The sequence below is a fragment of the Onychomys torridus genome, chromosome 9, assembly GCF_903995425.1.
Source record: "Onychomys torridus chromosome 9, mOncTor1.1, whole genome shotgun sequence".
Lineage (NCBI taxonomy): Eukaryota > Metazoa > Chordata > Mammalia > Rodentia > Cricetidae > Onychomys > Onychomys torridus.
In genome coordinates this window covers 21,376,886-21,399,396 of record NC_050451.1, presented here as the reverse complement: position 1 = coordinate 21,399,396, position 22,511 = coordinate 21,376,886, and the positions used below count along the sequence as shown (strand labels likewise).

Below are 22,511 nucleotides of genomic sequence, written 5' to 3'. Positions count from 1 at the left end.
CCAACATCTGTTCCATTCATGAACTTCTGGAACGTGTGAATCTTGTAGAATCAAAGTTGTAGGATCTCGTGACATAGGGCAGCAGTAAGATATCTAAGAGGGGTCCTGGTGAGGATCCAGTGTTGATAATGGAGCAGAAGCCAGAGGCCTTGAACCAGTTCAATGACTCATTGCAATGAACATTTGCAAGTAAAGTTGTTTTGGCAAAACAGTACACTTTAGTGTGACACACCACAGCTTTCATGGTGAGATTTTGTTTGCTTCTTTTCTTTTTGGGGGAAGGTTGCAAGGGTAGAGGGCAAATATGGAGGGGTGGAAAGATAAGTGGGATTGTGTGCATGATGAGAAATTCACAAAGCATCAAAAAGTTTTTTAAAAAGTTGTTTATCAACAGATACAGTCACATGATGTGGTTTCTATGTAACTACTTGAAGACATTCCGTGAATTCTTGTCCTGCCTCTCTGACTAATCTCATGGTTTCCTTTTGCCACAGACCAGTTGACAGGTGCCCCTTTCTTTCAAAGTCACAAGCAGAAATGTATGAAAAATCTTTCTTAAATTTTATCATGATACACAGCAGGATTGGTTTTCAATTTCATATTTGAATTGTGTGAGTAGATAAAATTATTTCCAATCAAACCAAACACTGATAATTCAAACACCCAGTTTTCAAAATTACTTTCAAATTGTAGGGGCTCAGTCTATTTCTACTTCCATACAAATGTCACTTCTGGAAAAGGAAAGGTGGAAAAGAACAAGAAAAGAAGAATGAGCAAGAAACGTGAACAAGATTGTGGCACTGTAAATTGCTCTCGTAGTGTATCAAAAACTTGGGCTGTTATACTTTTATATAAAAATTAAGTTAAACACTAGACAAAAAATTTCTGACATGTGATTTAGAAACATACACCAATCTACAGCATGTTCATTGGTCTGTGGGTTTGTTTTTGTTTTTGTTTTTTTAACAAACTTGTTGGTAATAATAGAAGAAGCCTGATTTAATTGCTCCAGCAGTACTTCTCAACCATTTCAAGATATGATGATTTAGCCATTTGGGGCACTGTGATACATGGAAGTGACTGTTGACCACACTTGAACCCTTTGGTGGCTATAGTCAGCACAAGTATGGCCAGGACGATTTAAGAATGCAGAACTGAGAGGACAAATATCCAGGTGTAAACCCTCTGCAGCTCTTTGAAGAGAAACAACACACTGGACAATGTCTATTCAAGTCAATCCATCATCTCCTAGAAGGATTTGTGCATTTCTGGACGACTTCTGAAATAGTTGTTAGAAAGAATTAGGGACCAAGTAAGACTGTGAGTGGAAACTTAGGGTTAGGGTTTCTCCTTTGCTTTCCCCTCATCTATGTAGTGTAGGAAGTAACAGTTATAAAGCTTGTATCTAAGGTATCAGCACTGAGTAGAAGTCACATAAATAATACATCCATTACCATTACAGGCTTTTCCTATTATTTTCAACAAGTTTGTTAAAGAAAAACCACATTGCCAGATTGAGTGAGTAAAAAGCATTCAACTATGGTGTTCATTGTTTTCATTAAGCCAGAGAGACGTCAATATTAGAAAATAACTTCTATGATGAAATATCAAGAATTAATGCCAGCTCTCACTTGGGGAAAGAACAACCTGGCATGAAGAGCAAAGCATCCTCCAAAGCACAAGGCACCTAGCTGATTAATGACCCAGAGCTTCCTCATGGGGCTTGAGCAATCCACTCTTGATGAAACTTTGTTTTGACTTAGGCTCAATTTTGGGACCAGGTATTTAAGAAGCCTGCTTCCCACCCCTGTCTCACTAAGTCCTGGACTCACCAGCTTGAGGTAGGATGGTGGACTATTGTGGAAAATTAAGAGAGCATGACTGAAGTACTGAGATTCTTTCTTTGGGTGTCACCAAAACTATTAGAAGGCTACTCTGAAGTCACCATGTAGGATGCAAGCCAAAGTCTTTTCATGACTGAGGGGAGTGAGTGTATGTATTTATTCTTTGGCAAGAAGACTATTAAATAGCAATATTTAGCTTGAAAGCATGGGTAGGAAGAAATTGAGAATAATGGCAGAAATGCATTTCTAAAGAAAATGGGATGTAAGGGATGTAAGGAGCTGTAAAGATGTCTCAGCAGTAAAAGAATACTTGGTGCTTTCCCAGAAAATCCAAGTTTTGTTCTCAGCATCCATGTCAGGAAGCTCATGACTGCCTGTAACTCCAATTCCAGGAGGTCCAGCCCCTATTCCTGGCCTCGACTGGGAACCCCACAAATATGGCACACACTCACATAAACACATAAATAAAAATAATTTTAGAAACTGAGTTTTTATAGAGATAATGCTTAAAAGAGTACAGCTAGTATGCATCACTGGAAGTTGTTCATGGTCCTGCTTAACTGTCAAGAGAGGAACGAGACAAGTGGCCTCTTAAACAATCTTAGCTGGAAGACTGTTCTATTAGTATGTAGCTAGCTATGGAGAAGGACTCTGTGTGTTTGGGAGATAGTGAAGAAGTTGAATGCTGTCTCTTTCCAGTTGGTTACTTTTTAAATGTTTTATTTTCTTTCTTTGTGACATACATATGTACTTTAATATTAAATGCTTTTGTTATAAATAGATGACATTCACCAAGTAAACCCTGAGGAGGCATATATGTCATTTGGAAGTCTACTTGACTGAGTAATGCAGTATTACAGGGTGATGGCTACATGCTGGAAGCTTAGATTGCAGGGTGCAGTGGTGACCCTGTGTGTATCCGGAGGTCTCCACTCTGCTCCTCACCCTTTTGTTCCTGCTCCTGTGAATCTCTCCCTTCCTCTGACCTCCTGTCTTCCTTGCTGTGGAATTAGTGGGGTAGGCTAGTGGGTGCATATGTCACAGGTATTCTTTGATTTCTACTTGTCACCTTCTATGGTGTTGGCTCATATGCTGACACCTCTGCTTAGACATTTATATCTGTTTAGTGAAATAGTGGTCCTTGAGGGCATTGATATGTTTAGGTCAATTAGCATCTGAAACAGAAGTACACAATCCTACCCAGTTCCTGGCCAGTTCAGTGTCATGTAAGCGTTACCCAGTTGTCACCATTTTGCTACCTTTTAGAGGTGAGACAAGTCTCTCCTGACACTTTCATGCTTAACTTTGACAAGTTCTAAATTGACAGTGAGGGTTATGACACAAAGATGAGATGGCTAGACACCCCGCAGACAGAATAAATAACTGAGGTGAGATGGCTAGACACCACAGATAGAATAACTGGCCACAGCAACAGGAATAGCGGCTGAGAGGAGGAGATTTGTGGAGAATGATGATCAAAATTGGTTCTTCATCTATAAATACAGTCAAAGCAATACATACAAAGGAGCAAAAGTAAGAGTAGAACACTGATGTAAATACAATGAAAATAAATTAATCATTAAAATTATGTTATAATAAAGAAAGTGTGGCAGGTACAATGGACCACCAGTTTTCCTCCACATGAAGGGCACTAGCAGTTACTTCTCAGTGTTCCAGAGGTCCTGGGTTCCTGAGGAAGCCTGTCAGAGGAGTTAGTCTAAACTGCACCTGAATATATGTTGACAGGCATAGCTCATGTGGCTATAAAACATTTAATATTAGTACTTAGTATCTATGACTTTAAGACCACAAAGGATCAAATACATCTTCCTTAAATAACCATTTTATTGCTGTTTTCTACTGGAATAACACACATTCATACTCCATTTCTACGTATTTTGAGACAGTCTCTCAGCCTTTACTCTGGTTTCTCTTCCCCACACCCTATACCTGAAGGTTCCTTATCAGCTGCTTTTGAACTAACCCAACCCATCCATCCCCACATGCCTGCCAGAGCCTGTGGCAGGCATCTTCTGATGTGACACTAGCTGTGAAGTGTTTCTCTCTCTTTAAAATTTCACAGTTTAGTCCAGGCCTGTTTCCACCTGTGCCCTGACACAGCTTGCCCTGGCTGAGCTGGCTGCTGTCTTCTCTTGGCTCCTAAGGTTTCTGTTCCAAGCAGTCATCTCCCAATTCTGATCAAATGTCTCCTAATTCTAAGATATCTTCATCTGTAGTCCTAGGTTTGGCCCTTCAGATAAAGTCTCTAAGAGATATGGCTGGTAATGAGTAGCATTCTCACATTTTCTATGACATAAATATGTAAAGCTTCTAGCGTGTTTGCACATACCATCTCTGGTTTAGTGAATATTCTACTACAACTCTCCATTTCTCCTGTGTCTCTTTGGAACTTTATATCTTTAACATCTTTGCCTTTTTCTTTTTTCTTTTTTCCTTTCTTTTTGTAAATTTTATCCAAAGTGCATGTATACATGAATACCAAATACAAACCTTGGTCAAATTTTCCTCACTCAGAAATTAATAATCTATATTTAAAGCAATGAGGTACAATTTAATCCTTTTCCTGAAAAAAATATGAGTTCCAGAGACATATGCCTATCATGTTATCCCTGGGTTAATTTTACAGCTCAATATAGCACAGCTATATGACCAGCTACTGCCATGTATTTTCTTTTCTCAGAACATATTAACAAAATATATTCTCTCAAAATTCCCATTAGATTTTTATTTTGGTGTAGTAGGTATCATTGGTATAAATTGCATTTCTTAAAATGTATCAAATTCTCCTTATGGAAACTGTTATGGCTATGGGTCTTTATAAACAACCAGTGCTAGATACAGTGCCTCAGACATAGAACATGTTTGCACCCAGGGCATTCCACCTCTGAGAATGTTCTGGGAACCTTTGAAAGTGTGGCAAGAGTCAGGGCTGGAGAGATGGCTCAGCAGCTAAGAGCACTAACTACTGTTCCAAAGGACCTACGTTCAATTCCTAGCACCCATAGGGTAGCTCACAACTGTCTGTAATTCTAGTTCCAGGGGATCTGATACCCTCACACAGATATACATGCAGGAAGAACACCAATGTGAATATAATAAAAATAAATAAATCATTAAAAATTATGCTATAAAAAAAGAAAGTGTGACAGGAACAATGGACCAGACAAGCACATCTCCACCAGCTTTCCTGCAAATGAAGAGCACTAGCAGTTACTTCTCAGTATTCCAGAGGTCCTGGGTTCCTGAGGAAGCCGGTCAGAGGAGTTAGTCTAAACTCTACCTGAAGTCATACCATCTTAACTCACTTGAAGGGTACTACTTTAAGGTATAGTGAAGGTCCCTGACCTTGATTGGACTTCCATGACACCTCCAAGCATGCTGTCCTGAACCTTTTGGCCTTTCAGAGAGACATTCCTTATTCTCACAACCCCTTCTCTTCATGGAGAAGTCCACAGGTATTAAGATACCTCTCACCAAGTTCTGCTATTCTTTTCAACTACAAACCCAACCATCTAGACAGATGCTGAGAATCCAGCCACAGCATCCTCCACATTTGGCTTGCTTCTTCCAATTTACCCAGTATTGTTTGGATAGGTGACTATGTGGTGATACTGGGAAATGTTACAACTCAAGATGGTCTAACCACCTCCCAAACAGCAGAAAGGCCTGACTGTGACATCATGCAGATGAAAAATCCTCATTCATTACCTTTTGTTGTTCTTTCCTCTTCTCTCTCTTTCCTTTCTTTCATTTTTCTAGTTTTTAGAAGATTGTAATTGGTGAGGAAAAGTCAGGCCTTGAGCAATGAAAAACAATCAACAATGCAAGGTTACCTGCCTAGGAATGAAGAGCATAGTCTTAGAGAATAAATAAGAAAGACAACATTAAACAAATGTGCCACCTCTGGTTTTGAATAGGACTCTGGGAACTTATGTAAACAGAACTAACTCACAGAATACTTTGCTCATAATTCAGACACCAATTTAATAACTACCTGTTGTCCTGAGCAAGCTGTATTAGTAAAACAGTCAAGTTTCTGTCTTTTTACAATGCCAAGTTTTATTAAATAGCAATAAATTTACCAGCTACATAAATTCTATTAATTTTAACTCACCACTCTTTTGCTTTCTTTATTCATTGTACATACCAACCACAGATTCCCCTCTCTTTCTTCCTACCACCCCTATAACCTCCCCCTACAACCCACCCACAATTCCCTCCTCCAACAAGGTATGGCCTTCCATGGGGAGCCAGCAGAGCCTGGTACATTCAGTTTAGGCAGGTCCAAGCCTCTACCTTTGCCTCAAGACTGTGTGAGGTGTCCTGTCATAGGTAGTGGGGTCCAATAAACCAGCTCATCATGTACTGGGGTGGATCCTGAACCTACTGCCAGGGGCCCCTTAAGCAGATCAAGCTATAGAACTGTTTTGCTTATGCAGAGGGCCTAGTCCAGTCCCATGGAGACTCCACAGCTGTTGGTCTAAAGTTCATGACATGAGTTCCCACTAGTTTGGTTTGGTTGTCTCTGTAGGTTTCCCCATCATGATCTTGATGTCCATTGCTCATAGAATCCCTCTTCCATCTCTTTGACTGCATTCCTGAAGCTAGGCCTGGTGGTTGGCTGTGGATCTCTGTGTCTACTTCCATCAGTTACTGGATGAAGGCTAAATGATAACAGTTAGGGTATTCACCAATCTGGAAGTAGATTGCTGGAGTAGTCCAGTTCAGGTACCATCTCCACTATTGCTAGTACTCTAAGCTGGGATTATCCTTGTGGATTACTGGGAACTTCCCCTAGCACCCAATTCTCCCTATCCCCATAATCTCTTCCTCTATCATGGCATCTCTTTCATTGTTCTTCCACTCCATCCCTGTTCCAGTTTAACCATCCCATTCCTTTATGTTCTCATCCCCCTACCACCCATTGCTCCTGCTACCCCCAGTTTATCCATGGAGATGTCATCTATTTCCCCTTCCAAGGTGATCCATGAATCCCTCTTAGGGTCCTCCTTGTTAGCTAGCTTCTCTGGAGCTGTGGGTTGTAGTCTGGCTATCCTTTGCTTTACATCTAGCATCCTCCTATGAGTGAGTACATATCATGTTTGTCCTTCTGAGTCTGGGTTACCTCACTCAGGATGATATTTTCTAGTTCCATCCATTTGTCTGCAAATTTCATAATGTCATTGTTTTTCTCTGCTGAACAGTACTCCATTGTGTATATGTACCACATTTTCTTTATCCATTCTTCAGTTGAAGGGCATCTAGGTTGTATCCAGGTTCTGGCTATTACAAACAATGCTGCGATGAACATAGTTGAGCATGTGTCCTTGTGGTATAATTGAGCATTCCTTGGGTATATTCTCAAGATTGGTATAGCTGGATCTTGAGGAAGATAAATTTCCAATTTTCTGAGGAACTGCCATACTGATTTCCAAAGTGTCTGTACAAGTTTACATTCCCACCAAAAGTGGAGGAATGTTCCCCTTGTTCCATATCCTCTCCAACATAAGTTGTCTTCAGTGTTTTTGATCTTAGCCATTCTGACAGGTGTAAGATGGTATCTCAGAGTAGTTTTGATTTGCATTTCCCTGATGACTAAGGATGTTGAACAATTCCTTAAATGTCTTTCAGCCTTTTGAGAGTCCTCTGTTGATAATTCTCTAGCTCTCTAGTCTATTTTGTTTTAATGGATTGTTTGGTATTTTGATGTCTAGTATATTAAATTCTTTATATATTTTGGATATCAGCTCTCTGTCAGTGATGGGATTGGTGAAGATCTTTTCCCATTCTGTAGGCTGTCATTTTGTCTTATTGACTGTGTCTTCTCAGAAGCTTCTCAGTTACAGGAGATCCCATTTATTAATTGTTGCTCTCAGTGTCTGTGCTACTCGTGTTATATTTAGGGAGCAGTCTTATGTGCGAATGCATTCAAGACTACTTCCTACTTTCTCTTCTATCAGGTTCAGTGTAACTGGATTTATGTCAAAGTCTTTGATCCACTTGGACTTAGGTTTGGGCATGGTGACAGATATGGATTTATTTGCAATCTTTTACATGTTAACATCCAGTTATGCCAGCACCATTTGTTGAAGATGCTTTCTTTTTTCCATTGTACAGTTTTGGCTTCTTTATAGAAAATCATATGTTCATAGGTGTGCGGATTAGTGTCAGGGTCTTAAATTCAATTCCATTGGTCCACATGTCAGTTTTTATGTGAGTATCAAACTGTTTTTATTACTATGGCTCTATAGTAGAGCTTGAAGTCAGGGATAGTGATGCTTCCAGAGGTTGCTTTATTGTACAGGATTCTTTTGGCTATCCTGGGTTTTTTGTTTTTCCATGTGAAGTTGAGTATTATTCTTTCCACATCTGTGAACAATTGTGTTGGGATTTTGATGGGGATTGCATTGAATCTGTAGATTGCTTTTGGTAAGATTGCCATTTTTACAATGTTGGTTCTACCTATCCATAAGCATGGGAGATCTTTCAATTTTCTGATATTTTCTTCAAATTCTTCCTTCAGAGACTTAAAGTTCTTATCATACAGGTCTTTCACTTGCTTACTTAGTGTTACCCCAAGGTATTTTATATTATTTGTGGCTCTTGTAAAGTGTGATGTTTCTCTGATTTCTTTCTCAGCCCATTTATCATTTGTATATAGGAGACCTACTGATGTTTTTTAGTTAATCTTACTGAAGGTGTTTATCAGCTGTAGGAGTTCTGTGGTGGAATTTTGGGGGTCACTTATATATACTATTATATCATCTGCAAAAAGCGAAAGTTTGACTTCTTTCTTTCCAATTTGTATCATCTTGATCTCCTTTTGTTGTCTTATTGCTCTAGCTAGAACTTCAAGTACTATATTGAATAGATATGGGAAGAGTGGACAGCCTTGTCTTGTTCCTGATTTTAGTGGAATTGCTTTGAGTTTCTCTCTGTTTAATTTGATAGTGGCTGTTGGCTTGCTATAAATTGCCTTTATTATGTTTAGGAATATTCCTTGTATTCCTGATCTCTCTGTGACCTTTATCATGAAGGGGTGTTGGATTTTGTCAAAGGCTTTTTCAGCATCTAATGAGATGATCATGTGATTTTTTTCTTTCAGTTTGTTTATATGATGGATTACATCAACAGATTTTTGTATGTTGAACTAGCTTTGCATTTCTGAGATGAAGCCTACTTGGTCATGGTGAATAATTTTTTTGATGTGTTCTTGGATTTGGTTTGCCAGTATTTTATTGAGCATTTTTGCATCAGTCTTCATGAGGGAGATTGGTCTGTAATTTTTTTCTTTGTTGTATCTTTTTGTGGTTTGGGTATCAGGGTAACTGTAGCCTCATAAAAAGAGTTTGGTAATGTTCCTTCTGTTTCTACTGTGTGGAACAATTTCAAGAGCATTGGAATTAGCTCTTCTTGAAATTCTTGTAGAATTCTTTACCGAAACCATCTGGTCCTGGTCTTCTTTTTGTTGGAAGATTTTTACTGGGTGTCTCTATTTCTTTAGAGGTTACAGATTTGTTTAAATTGTTTATCTGGTCTTGATTTAATTTGGGTATGGGGTACCTATCCAGAAAATTGTTCATTTCCTTTAGATTTTTCAATTTTGTGGAGTACAGGTTTTTGAAATAAGACCTGATGATTCTCTGGATTTCCTCATTGTCTGTTGTTATGTCTCTCTTTTCATTTCTGATTTTGTTAACTTGGATGTTTTTTCTCTCTCTGCCTTTTGATTAGTTTGGATAAGGGCTTGACTATCTTGGTTATTTTCTGAAAGAACCAACTCTGTTTCATTGATTCTTTGTATTGTTCTCTGTGTTTCTATTTTATTGATTTCAATCCTCAAGTTGATTGTTTCACGGCATCTATTCCTCCTGGGTGAGTTTGCTTCCTTTTGTTCTAGAACTTTAAGGTATGCTGTTAAGTCACTAGTATGAGATTTCTCCAACTTCTTTATGTGGGCATTTAGTGCTATGGATTTTCCTCTTAGTGCTGGTTTCATGGTGTCCCATAGGTTTGGGTATGTTGTACTTTCACTGAATTCTAGGAAATCTTTAATGTCTTTCTTTATTTCTTTCTTGAAATATGGAAATATTTGAAAAATAGAGTATGTGATCAATTTTACAGAAGGTTCTATGGGGTGCTGAGAAGAAGATATGTTCTTTTTTGTTAGGATGGAATGTTCTGTACATATCTATTAAATCTATTTGAGTCATAACATCTGTTAGATCCCTTATTTCTCTGTTAAGTTTCTGTCTGGCAGACCTGGTGAGAGTGGTGTGTTGAAGTCTCCTACTACTAGTGTATGGGGTTTGATGTGTGATTTAAGCTTTAGTAATAGTTCTTTTATATATGTAGGTTCCCTTTATTTGGGGCATAAGTGTTCAGAATTAAGACTTTATCCTGGTGGATTTTTCCCATGATGAATATATAATGTTCTTCCTGATCTCCTTTGATTAATTTTAGTTTAAAGTCTATTTTGTTAGATATTAGGATAGCTACATCAGCTTGCTTCTTAAGTCCATTTGATTGGGAAGTCTTTTCCCAGCCTTTTACTCTGAAGTAGTATCTATCTTTGAAGATGAGGTGTGTTTCTTATATGCAGCAGAAGGATGGATCCTGTTTTCATATCCATTCTAATAGCTTGTGTCTTTTTATAGGTGACTTGAACCCATTGATATTGATATTAATGACCAGTGATTGTTGATTCCTGTTGTCTTTTGGTGGTAGTTTGTGTGCATTTCCCTACCTTGGGATTTGCTGCTGTGGGGTTATCTATTGCCTGTGTTTTATGAGTGCATCTAACTTCCTTAGGTTAGAGCTTTCCTTCTAGTGCTTTCTGTAGGGCTAGATCTATGGATAGGTATTGTTTTTGTCTTGGAATGTCTTGTTTACTCCATCTATGGTGATTGAAAGTTTTGCTGGGTATAGTAGTCTAGGCTGGCATCCATGGTCTCTTAGTGTCTGCATTATGTCTGTCTAGGACCTTCTGGCTTTCAAAGTCTTCATTGAGAAATTGGGTGTTTTTCTGATGGGTTTGCCTTTATAAGTCACTTGGCCTTTTTTCTTTACTGCTCTTAATATTCTTTCTTTATTCTGTACATTTAGTTGTTTAATTATTATGTGGCAAGGGAGATCTAGTCTATTTGGTGTTCTATAGGCCTCTTATGTCTTCATAGGTATTTCCTTCTTTAAGTTGGGAAAGTTTTCTTCTATGATTTTGTTAAATATATTTTCTCTGCCTTTGATTTGGTATTCTTTCTCCTTCTTCTATCCCTATTAATCTTAGGTTTGGCCTTTTCATGTTGTCTCATATTTCCTGGACATTTTGTGTTATGATTTTTTTGGCATTAGTGTTTTCTTTGACTGATGAATCTATTTCCTCTATTGTATCCTCTAAATACAGAGGAAGAGATCCTCTCTTTCATCTCTTGTATTCTGTTGGTTATGCTTGTATCTGTGTTTCCTGTTTGTTTACTCAGATTTTCTATTTCCGGCATTCCCTCAGTTTGTTTCTTCTTCATTGCTTCTATTTCAATTTTCAGGTCTTGAATTGTTTCCTTCACCTGTTTAGTTGCTTGTTCTTGGTTTTTTTTGGCTTTCTTTTAGAGGTTTATTGATTTCTTCCAATTTTTTTGTTTGTCTTTTTCTCAATTTTAAGGGAATTTTTCATTTTCTCTTTAAAAGCCACTACCATCTTCACAAAGTTACTTTTTAAGGTCACTTTCTTCTGCTTCTTCTATGTTGTGATATTCAGAACTGCTAGGTTCTGGTGGTGCCATATTGCTCTTTATGCTGTTGTACGTATTTTTGCACTGGCATCTACCCATCTCTTCCTTCAATAGGTGCAAGAGGTGCCTGTGTCTGAGCAAGCTGCTCTTGGTCCAATCTGTGCTTTCTGTTTTTGTATCTCAGAGGACCACTCTTGGTCCAATCATAGCTCTTGGTCTAATTTGAGCTGGCAGATTCTATGTCTCAGGGAGCTGCTCTTGGTCTAATCTGAGCTGCCAGATTCTGTGTCTCAGGAAGCTGCTGGGAGCACAGAGGGATGAATGGGTTTGGAGTAGGAAGTGGGTCTTATAGATTGTAGGGTCTGATGGAGGGTGTTGGTGGGTAGCCTGCCCACAGCAGTCTTTCCTGCTGGCTGGCAACTGGGGCAGCAATGGGTGGGGGTTCCTGGCCATGGGTTATATCCTAGGACCTAGGTCTTAGAGCACCAAATAGTCTTAATTAAACTTGGCATTCATGATCATTGGCAATCATGGGTTCTTTTATTCCATTTCTGTCTGATTAATTAATTTTAGACCCTATACCATAGTTCACATAACTATAGGTTACAGAACAAGTATGGGAGGGAAAAAAACCTCAAGGATCTAAGGAGGCATACTGAAGGTAACACAGACATAAACAGATGTGTGCAGATGCCTAGATGAGTCAGTAACATCCCACTCACAAAACTGCTGAGGCCAAAGCCTGCCAAAGCACAAGGCTGGTTTTAGGTGCAGTTGGCAGGCCAGGGGCTGAACCACTGGAAATTCAAGTAACATGTCAGCCAAGGTAACTATGCTGAGCTAAAGCTCTGGACAGTGACTCAGCTCTGCAAGCCATACCCAGATGGCTTGGTGATATGGCCTTATGGAAAGTGTTTGGATACCACTGTCCCCGAGTGTTGGGTATCTAGAAGCATCCTGAATCTTTTTAATACAGTGTGTGGTATGATCTGAATTTTTACATGAAACAAAACTCCCTAACTGGTGTGCTTATTCAAAAGCAAATTATTTTTTCCTGGATTATTTTGAACTTGAATTTGTTGTCATATGCTTGCTATCTCAGTTCTCTTCAGAATATATTTTTAAAGGGAGAAGTAGAAGATGATATGTCAATATCAGTAATTAACATATAAAAATCTGTATTTTTGCCAAACCAAAAAAAAGGGATTTTTGGTCAAAATAATATTGCCTGCCTGTGTGAGTATTTTTGTTTTCAACCAGTCATGACAGAAGCCCTATAAGTAGAATTTCAGTTTGTAATGCTTTTAAATATGGTTTCTTTATGAGTAGCTCAGAACTAGATTTGCATGTTAAAGGATACAAAATGGCTGGTTTTATCAACCTTGTCATGAATTAATATTTAATTCTTAGGATTTTTCCCTTCCTTGACTGATAATATATGACAAATATATATTTTAGCACAAATTAACAGAAATTGTTTTCTATTTTTCTCCCTTTATATTTTGACTCTTCTATTTGGCTTATTAACAAGAGCAAAGAGCTGTCTTAAAGAAAAGCTAAGAAAAATTATTTCTCTGTTGCTTTTATTATTTAATTTTTGCTTCAGTGCAAATAAATTTTATTTTATTTTAGTGCTTCAGAAACTATTTGACTATTGTGAACTAGAAAATACAGGTACACCTAAAGAATTTGTTATTTTACATAAATATGTTTCTTTAGAAATTCTGTCATGAAATGGCATGCCATGATCTAGAAATAAAAGTTAACAATATATCCCTTGATATCATTGGACATATTGAAGAAAAGTACATTTGTATTCCTGGATAGAAAAACATGAGAATCCATTCAAATTATTCAAAGAGTTTATAAACATTGAAGATCAATATAGAGCAGAAAATAAAGTATGGGGGAAAACAATGGATTTTGAACAGATCATATTTGAATAGGCTTGGAACACTCTGTCAAGGAAATCTGCTTAACTTTGGACTGAACAGAAATTTAAGAGAAGAATATGTTATTGAATTCATTGGTGCAGGATTTATCAAGAATTACTACTGCTTTCATGGTGTCAGAAAGACCTCCACATTGAAGAACCTCGAGTACTGCTTTCTAAGTAGAGACTCTAGAGACTCTAATCTGGGAACTCTAATCCCAAACTGTCTTGCAAGAACAAACAAAAATGAATCATTGAAGTATTTACACCTAAGACAAGAATCTTCTCTGGGGTACAAAGTTTGTATGGTAGGGCAGGGCAGAGCTAACCCTCACAGGAAGTTGTCTTCAACAGCTTATTAATCTGATCTCCCAAACTTATTCATAGATGTGTAGTAAACCCAGTAGCCAAAAAAAAAATTTATCCAAAAACTTGGACATATGATCATATCATAAGAATTTCTTTAGTCACAAATAACATCTGTATGAAACATTAAACTATAATTATCTTATCAGGAGAGAAAAACATAAATTAATGAAGTTAATTTAATGAAGTAATGAAATACACTGGTTGCAAGATAATAGTGCAGATATAGTGTAGTAATCAATGTCACAGAAAATTCAATGTGAAGTGATACTTTTTTGTATTTTGGGTTTTTTTTTTTTTTGAGACAGCATTTCTCTGTGTAGCTTTGTTCCTTTCCTGGTACTCACTTTGGAGACCAGGCTGGCCTCAAACTCACAGAGATCTGCCTGGCTCTTCCTCCAGAGTGCTGGGATTAAAGGCGTGCACCACCACCACCTGGCTGTGAAGTGATACTTTTGTAAGAATTAGGGAGAAGGTAGTTCAAAATATAAGGAAAAAAACTAAAAGAAGTGCTATTATTGATGCTCACATTTACTTCTTTCATCTAATTTAGAGAATTTAGATTCATGATGATCCATCAAAATAGATAAACTTGAGTTTAAATTTTGACTTGTATAATGTCTTACTGCTAATACTCAAGACAGAAGTCAAGAGGATTATAGGTGAGCATTCTTTCCTTTAACCTATATTGCTTTGCACATGGCTAACAGCAAGTGCTTTACAAATGCAAGAAAGGTAATTAGTTGATTCACCAACTTTCTTCCTCTACAACCAACAGAGCTGCCATGCACTTTGGAAATGGAGGCTATTTACCAGAACTCCACTGACTTCATCCTCCTGGGCCTCATCACCCACCCAGCATTCCCTGGGCTGATCTTTGCCATGGTCTTTTCTATCTTTGTGGTGGCTGTAACAGCTAACTTGGTCATGATTATACTCATTCATGTGGACTCTCATCTTCACACACCTATGTACTTTTTGCTCAGCCAGTTGTCCATCATGGATACTGTCTACATCTGTATCACTGTCCCCAAGATGCTCCAAGATCTCCTGTCCAAAGAAAAGACCATTTCCTTCCTGGGATGTGCACTGCAAATATTTCTCTACCTGACACTGATTGGGGGGGAGTTTTTCCTGCTGGGCCTCATGGCTTATGATCGATTTGTGGCTGTGTGCAATCCTCTACGGTACTCCATAATCATGAGTCCAAGGGTATGTTTGCTTATGGTGCTGGGTTCTTGGGCTGGTGGGTCTTTGGATGGATTCATGCTGACACCTGTTACTATGAGCTTTCCTTACTGTGGATCTCGAGAGATCAACCACTTTTTCTGTGAAATCCCAGCGGTGCTGAAGCTATCCTGCACAGACACATCACTCTATGAAACCTTGATGTATGCATGCTGTGTGCTGATGCTGCTCATCCCAATATCCTTTATCTCGGTCTCCTATACACGCATCCTCATCACTGTCTACCACATGAGCTCTGCTGAGGGCAGGCGTAAAGCCTTCACCACATGTTCCTCCCACATTATAGTAGTGAGCATTTTTTATGGGGCAGCCTTCTACACCAATGTACTGCCCCATTCCTACCACACACCTGAAAAAGACAAGATTGTATCAGCCTTCTACACCATTCTAACTCCCATGTTGAACCCACTCATTTACAGTTTGAGGAATAGAGATGTGGCTGCAGCTCTAAGAAAAGTCCTAAGGAAACATGCCTTTTCTCAGAGATTACAAGTGGGACATGCATCTGGGAAATACTAGAAGGATGGGGCCAATATTTCTGTTTGGATGCTATAATCTTAATAAAAAATACACTCTTTGTTCTTCTCAGCATCATTGTAATAATTTAAAATTATCATCCAGTTAAGTCACTCTGTTGTAGTCATTACTTAAGAATGCGATATGAAATTAAAGGCAGAGTTCTCAGCATTACTAGATTTCTTGTCTGAATTCAGCAGGAAAATATATCAGCATTTCAGCCAAACTGAGCTATGAATATTCCCAGGCAAGATGAACATTCCTCTGAAATGCTCTGTACTGGTATCTTTATGTGCAGGATTTGGCCATATGTCCTTTGTATCTGTATTAATTATGAACAACTCTACCCATGCTAATTTATATTCTACATCTGAATAATACTAATCATCCTTGCAATGCCAGGAGTACTTTCCAAGTCCTCAAAGACTTAATTTAATACAACATCAAACATTAAATATAAATTAAAGATTTTTCTAATGATGACCATGTAATTTTATTTTAAGAATCAGAAAACAAGATGTCTGATTTGAGATTTGTTGCAAACATGAAATCTCAACAATATGTTTGCCTGAACAAGACCTGCATAATGACCACACCAGGTAACATGCCAGGGTGGATGTGGGGAGGTCCTACTCCTAGAGTAAGAGATACAGGCAACCAATGGCTACTGAGGGAGGGGAAATTAGTTATCTTCTGGGACAAGCCTCAGATATACAGTCCCATGAGGTCATCCCTAAACACATGTACATACAAGGAACTCTAAATTTTGACTCTGCAGAATATATATATTATATATATATTCTGCAGAGTCAAAATTTATATATATATAAACACCAAGAGAAGAGATCATAAATTTAAGAGGCAGTAAGGGCACATGGATTACTTAGTTACTTAGTGGGGAGATAGGGGTAGAGATTTTATAAATTGTATAAACATAGTGTAGTCATATATGACATTATCAATAGATTTTAAAATTAAAAGGCAAAAGAAAGCCCACCAATAACCATATGTTTTCTCCTCCAAGAAACACACATCACTACCAAAGATGCATACCACTTTATGGTGAAAGGATGAAAATGGTATTCCAAGAAAATGAAACTAATAACAAGCAGGTGTATCTACTATAATATATGATAATAATAGACTTCGAACTAAAAATATAAAAGACAACCAAGCTCTCTTTATGTTCATAAAGGGAACAACACCTATCATGTTGATGCTATAATTCTGAACATACATGTACCAAACACAGGCTAATTCATAAAGAGCACTCCATGTAAGATACAGTTTAATCATAACATAGTGATAGTGAGTGATCTGTGCCCTATTCTTACCAATAAATAGGTCATCCAGACAAAAAATTGAGAGAGAAACATTGAAGTTAAATGACACGAGTCAAATTGGTTAATATACATCTACAGAACATTCTACCCTAACACTAAAGAATACACATTAAAAGACACAAGAAAAAGAAACTACAAGCCAATATCCCTCACAAACATAGATGCAAGGATTCTTAATAAAATACTTGCAAATCAAATACAATCATATACCAAATAGATAATCCTCTATAAACAAGTTAGCTTTATCCCAGAGATAAAGGTGTGGTTTAAAATCATATCAATGGACTTAAAAACAAAAATCATATCTCAATGATACAGTGAAGAGTTTTGACACTATCCAATATGACTTTATAATAAAAGTCTTAGAAAGAATAGAACTAGATTACACCCAACATAGTAAAGGCTATAGGACAAATCCACAGCCAACATTGTCTTAAGTGGAAAGAAATTTGAAGCAATCTTAGTGAAATTAGAAATAAGATAGGACTGTCTTCTATCCCTACTCCTTTTTAATATAGTATTTGAAGCACTCACTGGAGCCCAAGAAAAGTAAATTACATGAACTAAAATGGGAAAAGAACTCAAATTGTTCCTATTTGAAGATTAAAATTTTATATATAAGAGACCCCAAAAGTCTACTAGAAAACCTCTAGAAATGGCCAACACTTTCAACAAAGTAGAGGGATACATATCAATTTACAAAGACTACTAGACTTTCCATGTACCAATAACAAGTTTGCCGAGAAAGAGATCATGGACATATTGCCATCAATAATAGCCTCAACAAAATAAAATGTTTACAAATAAACCTAACTAGAAAGTGAACAGCTTCTACAGAAAATTGAAAACAAAAAGGCCCAATTTAAATCTTTGAAGAAAGATACCAAGGAAGAAAGTAGATGTAATCACATATTTATGGATTGATCAAATTAGTATTATAAAAAGGACTATCCTAAAAAAACATTAGAGATTTGGTGCAATTCTAACCAAAATCCATGCAACATTCTTCACAGAAAGAGAAACCACCTGTTATATAAAATTCATATAGAAGCATAAAAGATCAGTGTAGTTAGAGATTTCTTCAGTCCCACTAGGGCTTGCAGCCACTCAGATCCAAGTAAACACACAGAGACTTATAGTACTTATAAACTCTATGTCCATGGCAGGCTTCTTGCTATCTAGTTCTTATATCTTAAATTAACCTGTTTCTATTAATGTATAAGTTGCCACATGGCTTATGGCTTACTGGTACTTTACATCTTACAACTCATAGTGGTGGTGGATGGCAGCATCTCCTCACTCAGCCTTCCACTTCCCAGCATTCTCCTCTATGCTTATCCTGCCTATACTATACTTCCAGATGGCTACTGATCAGTGTTTTATTTATCAACCAATCAGAGCAACACATTCACAGCATACAAAAAGACCTCCCCAGCACTTCCTCTTTTCTTTTTTTCAAAAAGGAAGGTTTTAACTTTAACATAGTAAAATTACATATAACAAAACAATTATCAAGCTAGAATTATAGTTATAGTATCTAGTCTATCTGCATTTGGCAAAATTTAGAACATATCCTATCTATCCTATATTTGTGAGTCTAAGATTTCATATCTAACTTATCTTTTATCATAACTAAGGAAATTAAAACTATCTAGTTTTCAACTACATCAAAGACTTCAGAAGGATATAATACTACATGAGAAATGGGAGAAGGATGCAAGCAACTTTTGGGAGTCTTGTGAGACGAGACAGAGACAGCTGGCAGCCTGGACAGTCATCCAAAGTTCCTCTGTATAGTTGGATTATCTGTTTTTAGCCCACAGGCCTAGAGTCTCCCAGTCACTTTTCTCTGTGTTCTGTAGAATGTCTGGCAATTTCCTCTGTAAAGCAGGAACCTGAAGGACCATTTTGTCTTGCAAAGTTTATTGATCACTTTCTTATGGGTCTTGCATGTCCATTCAATCAAGCAGTCCAGGAAAGAACAGTGACTTGCCCAAATGGCTATTTTTGCCAAGAAGAAGATAAGCTCCATATAGAGTGTCATCAATGCCCATCCTCCTCTCTGAAGTTAAATTGGTGCTGCCAGGAGCAGACATGTCTCACTGTCCAGAAAGTCTGAAATTTTAAAACATTTTAAATACCATATTCTGTAGGTCTTTGAAGTGTTTGAAGATTACCTACCTAATTGAAATATATATAATTTAATATGACTATAAGTTTGACTATCATAGAAGACTAATTATTAATCTGTATTTCTTAACTAACCATTATAATCTAAATGGGGTTATGTAAACATAATACCTTAAACAAGAGTAGAAATATATATATAGTAGAACAAAACCAACTCTAAATTTGTATTAATAAACTAAAATCTATACCATTATAAAACATTTTAAACAAGTTGCTCTTTAAAAGTAGGTTCAATAATATACCCTTATATCATTATCTATTCTGTCCCCTTTTCTTCTTTAGAAAGCGATTGTATTTATAATCAACCCACTTTAAATAAAAATATTGGTTTTTCTCTGTCCCACACCAGCGGCATCTTCTGATACGGGACACAATAATCTCTCAACCTCTTTTTTTTCTTTAGGAATATGCTTGGGTTTAGAGAAGGAGTGAGCCAATTCCATTTCCAAAGCCAGCTTGGTATATTTGGGAATTTGGGTGTAGTTTCTTATACTTCTTCCTGCTGGATGAGGGCACTGAATCTTATGGGGACACAAAGAAAATTTTAGGATTATGGGATAGTCCGTGAGGCTGTATTGTCTGAGCCAGTTACCTTGAAACCATTCTGGATGTTGGATAATCTGGGCCATGGTGTCATTGGAGAACTTTCAGGGGGTCTTGGCTGGTCAAACCTGATATATCTTAATCTGCAATAAATCTATAGCCTCCTGCTTTCTATGGAAACAAAAGCAGAGCCTCTTTTCTAAAGCAACATATACATACATACATATTTTGAAGTCAAAGTACCTTTAAAATAAACATATTGATTTAACTGAGCAGTCTTTACAATCAAATGTCTTTCTGCAGTTAAAAATCCCAAAGACAACATAATCCAGATTCTCTGTGTGATATCCATCTTTATGTGGCTTATTTTTTATATTACTTTTACTTTCTCTTTAAAGACTTTATTTTTGTTTAAATTACTATTTCTTCATATAACTGCATATATTACTTTTTTTCTCTTCCAAGCCTATGTACATTTGCCCCATTTTGGGCACCAGATGTAGCAAGAATCTTAAAAAGTCTTATTAAAAAAAACAAAACCTGGAGCCAGGTATTAGGGCTAAAGCTGGAAGATCAAAGAAGCAGAACAAGCCACAGCCATTTCACCTTGCCAATTCTTCAGCTGATCCTGTTTCCTCAGACTGGAAGCCTCTGAGTCCTCATCCAAATGGATCTCAGCTAAATTGCTGCTTAAAAGCTTAACAAGTTCTAGTTTTTTGGTCCTTATGCCTTATATACCTTTCTGCTTCCTGCCATCACTTCCTGAGATTAAAGGCATGTGTCATCATGCCTGGCTATTTCCAGTATGATATTGAACTCACAGAGACCCACACAGATCTCTGCCTTTGGAATGTTAGGATTAAAGGCGTGTGTGCCACCATTTTCTGCCCTTTATATGGGTGGCTGTTCTGTTCTCTGACCCTAGATAAGTTTATTAGAGTGCACAATATATTGGAGAACACAATAGACCAGAATAGCCAAACAAATTCTAAGTAAAAAGAAAAAGGCTGGAGGTGGGTTACCATACCAGATTTCAAGCTGTGTTACAGAGGTATAGTAATGAAAACAGCATGGAGCTACCACAGGAGCAGATATGTAGATCAATGGAACAAAATGGAAAGCCTAAACATAAGAGCATGCAACTGTGTCCATCTGATATTGACAAAGATGCCAAAAATACACACTGCAGAGAACATAGCATCTTCAACAAATGATACTTGGAAAATTGGATAAAAGAATAAAATTAGACCCATATCCATCACCTTGAACACACACACACACACACACACACACACACACACACACACACACACACACACACAGGTGTGCACAAAAACAAACCACAAGAAAAGCAAAACAAACAAACAAAAAACCTGCCAATATATCAAAGAGCTCACTGAAACCTGAAACACTGGAAGTGCTCTAAGAAAACATTGGCAGTGCCCTACAGAATACTATATATATAGTAAATTAGCTGAGCAGTGGTCATGCAAGCCTTTAATCTTAGCACTCTGGAGGCAGATCTCTGAGTTCATGGCCAGCCTGGTCTACAGAGAGAGTTCCAGGATGACGAAGGCTACATAGAGAGACTATGTCTCAAAAACAAATACAAAAACAAAAATCTGAGGTAAACTGAAATCTCAAAGTAGTTTTGATTTTCATTTCCCTTGTGGCTAATGATGTTGAACACTTTTAAAGATATTTCTTGCCCATCTTTATTCCCAGTTTGTTATTTTTTAAGCAATATTCTGGATATTAGTCCTTTCTCAGATGTACAGCTGGCAAAGATTCTCTCCCACTACCAGGACTTCTTCACTGGACTAATTGTTTACTTTGCTGTGCATAAGCCTTTTAGTTTTATGAGTATATTAGGGTTCTCTACAGGAACAGAACTTCTAGAATGATGACTAATATTCAGAATACCAAAAAAGGACTAAATAGAAATAAAAATGGATTAGAAGTATCTTTAAAAGTGTTCAAAATTCTTAGCCATCAGAAAAATGAGATTCAAAACGACTTTGAGATTTCAGTTTAAATCAGTCAGAACGACAAGGAAACAACTGGCAATGAATGTGGGCAGGGATGTGGGAAGGGCTCACTGTCGGTGGGACTGCAAACTGGTGCAGGCACTGTTGGCAATGAATGTGGGCAGGGATGTGGGAAGGGCTCACTGTCGGTGGGACTGCAAACTGGTGCAGGCACTGTGAAAGCCAGTGCTGAGACTTCTCAAAGAGCTAAACACATATCTACGGCATGACCCAGCTGTGACACTCCTGGGTATGTGCCCAAAGGACTGATGTGCTATTCCCCAGACACGTGCTTAGCCATGCTCATCACTACTCTATCAAGAGCAGCTAGGAAATGAAACTACCTCATGTCCTCCAACTGGCAAATGAACAACAAAAATGTGGTAATGTACACAATGGAATACTTTCCAACTCTAAAGAAAAGTGAAATTTGCAAGCAAATAGATGGAACTGGAATATATCATTCTGAATGAGGTAACCCAGGAATAGAAATACTGCATGTTCTCTATCCTTTGTGGATCCTAGCTCTGAATCTTTAGTTAGTGTATTGCCTGGAGTGACCACAGAAACCAGGAGAGTGAAAGGTACAAAGGGGACCAGGGTGGGGGGTGGGTGGGCAGGGGCTGTAAGCAGCTCTGCAGAAGAGATGAGTAGGACACAGATGTTATCAAGGGGGAAATGTGAAAGTGAGAAGGACTTTTGGATGGGAGGGGAGGAGAATACAAAATGAAGGGAGACAGGGGACAAATAAC

General features: G+C 37.7%; 1 protein-coding gene across 1 annotated transcript; it reads left to right on the top strand.

Moving 5' to 3' along the window:
• The first annotated feature begins 14,690 nt into the window (after window positions 1-14,690).
• Window positions 14,691-15,659, top strand: LOC118591202 (olfactory receptor 2T2). The gene has a single exon (XM_036199329.1). It carries the CDS (start codon window positions 14,691-14,693, stop codon window positions 15,657-15,659), a length of 969 nt encoding a protein of 322 aa, XP_036055222.1.
• The last annotated feature ends 6,852 nt before the right edge of the window (window positions 15,660-22,511 follow it).

Coding starts and splice junctions, on each gene's coding strand:
- LOC118591202 (XM_036199329.1), top strand. CDS start 14,691: ATGGAGGCTATTTACCAGAACTCCACTGACTTCATCCTCCTGGGCCTC.